At 27.4% G+C, this 6,754-nt stretch overlaps 1 protein-coding gene across 1 annotated transcript; it reads left to right on the top strand.

The window, feature by feature from the left end:
* The first annotated feature begins 5,668 nt into the window (after nucleotides 1-5,668).
* Nucleotides 5,669-6,455, top strand: LOC108556612. Its single transcript, XM_017912792.1, has 3 exons — nucleotides 5,669-5,832; nucleotides 5,895-6,020; nucleotides 6,082-6,455. Exons 1-3 carry the CDS (start codon nucleotides 5,733-5,735, stop codon nucleotides 6,162-6,164), a joined length of 309 nt encoding a protein of 102 aa, XP_017768281.1. The 5' UTR covers nucleotides 5,669-5,732; the 3' UTR covers nucleotides 6,165-6,455.
* Nucleotides 6,456-6,754: the final 299 nt, after the last annotated feature.

Below are 6,754 nucleotides of genomic sequence, written 5' to 3' on the forward strand. Positions count from 1 at the left end.
ATATATATATAAATACTTATTTCAATTCCTCTTGAAATCGCGCACGCACAGAGAAAAACTTTTATTAAACATTGAAAAACCTCATTCTGGAAAATTTAATCTATGCTGCTGACATTTGCATTTACCGAAAAGATGCGAAGTAAGGGAGAAACAGGTGAACTTTCATCTTCCAAAACAAAAACAAAAATAATAAAATAAAATGTATGCAAAATGCATTATTATATAAGTATTAATAAAATGTGAAAACGGTGAGCGCATTTCGCAGCGTTTCGTTTACTATTGAAAGCTCATTTCCTTGTTAATACTCGAGGGAGTCGTAAAGTTTTTCAATTTTCTGTACGCTCGGAAAATTGTAATTGTAACTAATCTAAATGTATATACAATATACACACATATATTAGATACATCGATACGTTTAATACAATAACTGTTTTCGAATAGTTCGAAAAGTTACTGTTACAATTTGATTGTTTTATTAAAACGTTTCATTTCTTTTAGTAATATAAATTATATATGAAATATAATTATTTAAACTAAATTTCATAATTTTCAATACTTTCATAATAATTTCAATATATCAATTTTTATAGTTGGTAAAGTTTTGTTAAATTTTAAGTTTACTTTTATATGTAAAAAAATAACACTTAAAAAAATATAAATTCAAAATAAAGAATTTTTATAGAAATGATGAAACATATGTATTTTAGATTAAGTTTACATATAGATTTTGTATACTTTAAAAAATACAATATATTTTCACAAAATTTAAGAAAATTGTCATTTTCATTGTAAATTATAGTGCAATTAAAATGTTTACTTATATGTTCAAAACTATATTTATTTAAATAAAGGAATATTTTGAGATTGAGATTTATGTTTCAATTTTGTTGGTAAATTAGAACAAACATCACAAATCTGAACACATTATTCCATATGTTTAAGTAGTTTTTCATAATTGGTAAATTGGTTATTTGTTTTGTCGGTATGGAGAATGCAATTTGATGGAGAAAGAACCGCAATTTATTAATTTGCGAAGTGTATTGTGTGTGTATTAGTATTTGAGTTAGAATTGGACACATGTCCGAGTACTGTAATGTGATTTCGAGTAATTGTAATATTATTTCTTTTGAATTAGAGCATTACCGTAATCCCATCAGCCAGTAATACAATCAAATACTGCGTATACAATGCAAGGGTTGCAACCCTCGCCTACGCTACGATACTTCCAGCATTACCAATTCATATTAGTCCAATTGTAGCTCGCATCGAGGATTCTACAATCCAGTCAGCATTCTACTTTTTGTTTCATTCATTCACGTATACAATTTCTGTTTACGTGCATTTTCAATAATAGAAATGTATAAAAATGAATTCAATATTAATCAATATTAGATATTTGATAGAAATATGAATTCTAATCAAGTTTTATTTAATAATAAGTTAATACAACTTTTCTGATTTAAACTCTGTAATAATGCATTTTGAATAATTGATAAAAAAAAATCATATTAAAATCCTATTTTGATCTCGTTTCAGATGAAAAAAATACTGGATTTTGGAATAATTGTTGAAAATCGAGTGTAAATTTACTTTTTCTTTATTTAAATTTTGTTAAAATATAATAATTTCTTGTACATTTTCATCTTTAATAGTAGAATTTAATGATGTTCTTATATTTTATCTGTTTTCACCAGAAAAATTGATACATTTAGAACAATTGATAAAAATCCAGTTAAAATCCAATTTGGTCTCCTTTTAGAATGAAAAATTACTGAATTTATAATAATTGATGAAAATTGAGTGAAAATTCAATTTTTCTTTATTGAGATTTTATTAAAATATAATAATTTGATCAACATTCATCTTTCATTGTAGAATTTAACTATGTTATTATAATTGGTTTGTTTTCACGAGGAAAATTGATACATTTTGAATAATTGATAAAAATCCAGTTAAAATTCAATTTGGTCTCCTTTTAGAATGAAAAATTACTGAATTTATAATAATTGATGAAAATTGAGTGAAAATTTCATTTTTTATTTAAATTTGTTTTGATATAATAGAATAATTTTGTTTTCATTCATCTTTTACAGTAGATTTTTAAAACGTTCTTAAATCTGGTTTCCTTTTAGAAAGAAAAATTACTGAATTTTGTATAATTGATGAAAATTGAGTGATTTTTTTTCTTTTAATTTCTTTTGATAAAATATAATAATTTTGTATTCATTCATCTTTTACAGTAGATTTTTAAAACGTTCTTAAATGTGGTTTCCTTTTAGAAAGAAAAATTACTGAATATTCAATAATTGATTAAAATAGAATGAAAATTCAATTTTTCTTTATTTAGATTTTGTTAAAATATAATAATTTCTAGAACATTCATCTCTCATAGTAGAATTGAACTATGTTCTTATATTTGGTATGTTTTCAAAAGGAAAATTAACTCATTTTGAATAATTGATAAAAAACAGTTAAAATCCAATTTGGTCTCCTTTTAGAAGAAAAACTTACTGAATTTTGTATAATTGCAGAAAATTGAGTGAAAATTTCATTTTTCTTTAAATTATTTTTGATAAAATGGAATAATTTTATGTCAATTCCTTTTTTTAGCAGATTTTTAAAACGTTCTTGAATGTGGTTGCCTTTTAGAAAGAAAAATTACTGATTTTGCAAAAATTGATAAAAATCAAGTGAAAATTCAAAATTTAATTATGTTCTTATATTTGGTCTGTTTTCACGAGGAAAATTAATGCATCTTGAATAATTGATGAAAATCCAGTGTAAATCCAATTTTTTTACATTACATTTTTGACTCATTCACGTTTGAAAGTAGATTTTTATATTTGATTTCTTTTTGCAGTAAATAAATGAAAATCTAATTAAAATTAAATTATTTTATTAAATTTATAATAGAATACTTTCATTTTCATTCATCTTTCATAGTAAATTTTTACTCCGTTTTTGTATTTGTACAATGAGTGATTTTTTAATAATTGATGAAAATCGAGTAAGATTTAAATTTAGTTTTATATATTTTCTTGATATAATACTAGCTTTTATAGTTTTATTTTGTTAGGACATTGACTTTTCTCGTATGTGATCTAATTTTACTAGGACAATGACTGAATATTGAATAATTAATGAAAAACAGAGTGGAACTATTAAATCAATAAACGCGGTGCAGTTCAGAAACAGTAAATAATTTATAGACTTGCCACCGGAAAATTATTATTGTTCGAAGTTTGCGGTATAACGTATTTTGACCAATACCGCTTAATGCATGTAATTACGAACAAGTTACATAATGCCACGTTTCGGCATTCGAAACAATTAAACTAATTAAGAATTGAAATGCAATTTAAAAAGAAATAACAAGAAAAAAAAATGTGTTAGCGTAATATGGAAATTTTGTATTTAAGTGCACCTGGTTTTCTCAATATTTAATGCTGCTGCTGTTATAAAAAAAAAGAGAGCACTGATTCGAGCTCGGCCTAAACTGGTAATAAATTAAACGCACAGCATAAATAAACATAAGATCCCAGACGTGATTTGCGTACGATCGTGCAGTAGTCTGAAGTTGTTCGGAGCACCTGTTAAGGTGTGGAATTTGCTTGAGCTACTCCCACGCAAACGACATTCGACTCAGAAGAAACGCTACAAATGAATGACACACTTTGTTCTCTAACGGCCTCTAAATGAATACAAGGAGGAGAAGAAAACGAAGCAAAGAAAAGGGAACGGCAATAGAGAGAAACCGCAACGAGACGCACGAATTTGCGACTACAATAGATTTCTGCGGAGATGGAAATTTATTTATGTACTTGCAAGAAAATAATGTATTTATCAAAGCATCTTCAACAACTTTCACCTTGAAGAAAATTATATGGTTTTCTATTATATGTTAATTATACGAATTGATTCTCATAAGCAACTTTGTATTTAATTATTGTCGATTTTTTTGACAGATCACACAAAACTTTATATATACTCATTTTGAAGCCTACACATTTCTATTTAAGTCAATTATTCAATGATAGATGAGATGTGTATAGTTATCAAGTAATATGACTAAATGTAGAGATACTTCTTCTTTAAGGTTAAAAAAATAATTCTTCAATGCATTTAAACCATCAATGTCACAATATGTCTTTAATGTCTTTATATTTAGCTTTAATTGTATTATTCAATTAAGTATTACTTCAAAACGTAAAGATATCAAATTTTAAAGGAAAAATCAATACTTTTTTTTAAGGTTGGACAGCCTTCAAATGTCAATTATTTCAATCTATAGTATTTTTAAAGCTTATATATTTATATTAAAAACGTTTGCTCAATAATCGCTGTAGTTTGTAAATTTATCAAGTAGTCAAAACAATGTTTTTTTTTATGTTTTAAAAATAGTTTTTCCAACTTTGAAAGCTTATTACACTTAAACTATGAAGGCCATAAATATAATTTACACTCATGTTGAAGCCTATATATTTAGCTTTTATTCGGTTATTCAATGGTCGCTCTGCTATTCATACTTATTGAGTAATACTTCAAAATGTAAAGATACTTCATTTTCAAGGATAAAAAAAATAGTTTTTTTATAGTTTGACAACCTGTCGTAAGAAAGCTATAAATGTCAATTATTTGAATCTATAGTATTTTTAAAGCCTAAATATTTATATTTAAAAAATTTGCTCAATAATCGCTGTAATTTGTAAATATATCAAGTAGTAAAGACAATGTTTCTTCGATGTTCAAAAAATAGTTTTTCCAACTTTAAAGGCTTATTACATTTAAACTATGAAGGCCACAACTATACTTTATACTCATTTTGAAGCCTATATATTTAGCATTAATTGGATTATTCAATGGTCGCTCTGCTATTCTTACTTATTGAATAATTAATAATTAATAATTATTTTTAAAGCCTAAATATTTATATTTAAAAAGTTTGCTCAATAATCGCTGTAATTTATAAATATATCAAGTAGTAAAGACAATGTTTCTTCGATGTTTAAAAAATAGTTTTTCCAACTTTGAAAGCTTATTACATTTAAACTATAAAGGCCACAACTATACTTTATACTCATTTTGAAGCCTATATATTTAGCTTTAATTCGGTTATTTGATGGTCGCTCTGCTACTTGTTCTTATTGAGTAATACAAGGTGTAAAGATTGTAGTATTAAACATTTTAAATACGACTTGGTTATTGCATCACATTTGTGAGTGGATGACTAGAAAAACTATAAATACAATTCTAATTATGCATGTTTATACCTGTTATTTCCTATAGTTTTAGCATAAATTTGCATATTTACTATGCAATTCATCGTTTTTTTATGTAAACATTAAATAATTCATACCTAATTTTATTGAAAACATAATCTAGAAAGTTGTGCTGGACCATAAATCCTCTCGTCGTATCATTTTCTTTTCTCTGTTCTCTCTTAATATAAAAATCGAGTTTTATTAGCGCCGCCGCCTCCTGCCACCTTTGCCTTTTACAAATTCCGACTTTCTCTCTTTATAAAGTCACCGCAGTCGTCCATAAATTCCATCGAAACGAACCAAGGCTCTTCCAACCACAAGAATTCACCTGTGCGAATGCATCATTAGCCATTCAATTGTTCCCCTGCTATGCGTTTTTTTCTCGCCGCTTTTCCCTTCCACCAATGCAAAAACGATTCGATCATTCGTAGATTGAATCGCAACTGAGAAACAGGTGACAACAAAAAAAAAATGAAGTTCCTTCTAATTGTTACGCTTCTGACGCTCTTTTCGGTGTCCCAAACCCATCCGACTTCCTACAAACTGAACGAGCATCAAGTCTTGGAAGCCGGTAAAGTATAATCAGTGCAAACGTTTACAAAGATCTGAATAACAGTTGTTTTGGAAACACAGATTTGGTTCCGGTTTCTTCAACAGTCATCCCGTTACCAATCTACCAAGTTGGATTTGGGCTGACTTTTTCTGGAAGCGAGAAGAAGCACAGCAAACCGGTTGGACCAATTGGATTAATCACTTCCGGTTTGTACACGCTTAATTTTGGATGTTAAGGTTTGTTGTGATTTTGTTTTTTCTTTTGTAGCTAACAAAAAGAAGTATTATGGAAAGAAGGCTTCGGAAGATGATGTAATCACTATTGTGAAGGAAGTGAAGGACAGTGATTAAATTAGCAATGAAGTGAAAGTCTAATCAAAATTAATTAAAGTTACCAAGATTGCGGGAAGAGCTTAATAATAAATAATATTATATATGTGTGTAAGTTAAACAGTGGTTCTGATGTAAGAACAAACAACAACAAAAAAATCTATTTAAGAAAACGCGACTAATGATTAATGTTTAATCGAGGCAACAGAAGTAAAAAAGAAACTAATTTATTTGTTAATTAAGGATCGAAATTGAAATTGATGTTTGTGTAATCTTCTAATATAAATGGATAAATAAAAATTTCGGTTTTAATCATCGCGTTGTTTGTGTGTGTGCGTGTGTTTTAGTTTGATGCTCGTGCATTGCGGAATCTATTCAAGGTTCCACAGTTTTCAGGCCTCATCGATTTCACTCCGAATTTGACTTCCAAATCAATTAATTCATGTTAATGCGAGCGAAATGGTCGTAGATGCACTAACAACACCGGAGCTCCGTCGTTCCATGAATTATGGATGCACGCCTTTATGGAAATCGAATTATATTTCCTTCTACGTATTATTATTTACTCTTGTTCCTTCATATTCTTTTTTTTTTCTTCTCCGCTTGTATAT

This window comes from Nicrophorus vespilloides, unplaced genomic scaffold, assembly GCF_001412225.1.
Source record: "Nicrophorus vespilloides isolate i.1.1-1 unplaced genomic scaffold, Nicve_v1.0, whole genome shotgun sequence".
NCBI lineage: Eukaryota > Metazoa > Arthropoda > Insecta > Coleoptera > Silphidae > Nicrophorus > Nicrophorus vespilloides.

Excerpts from the sequence above, each read along its gene's own strand:
- LOC108556612 (XM_017912792.1), top strand. The coding sequence starts at position 5,733 with ATGAAGTTCCTTCTAATTGTTACGCTTCTGACGCTCTTTTCGGTGTCC. Across the intron at positions 5,833-5,894 it reads GCATCAAGTCTTGGAAGCCG|ATTTGGTTCCGGTTTCTTCA; the intron begins GTAAAGTATAAT and ends TTGGAAACACAG. Across the intron at positions 6,021-6,081 it reads AATTGGATTAATCACTTCCG|CTAACAAAAAGAAGTATTAT; the intron begins GTTTGTACACGC and ends TTTCTTTTGTAG.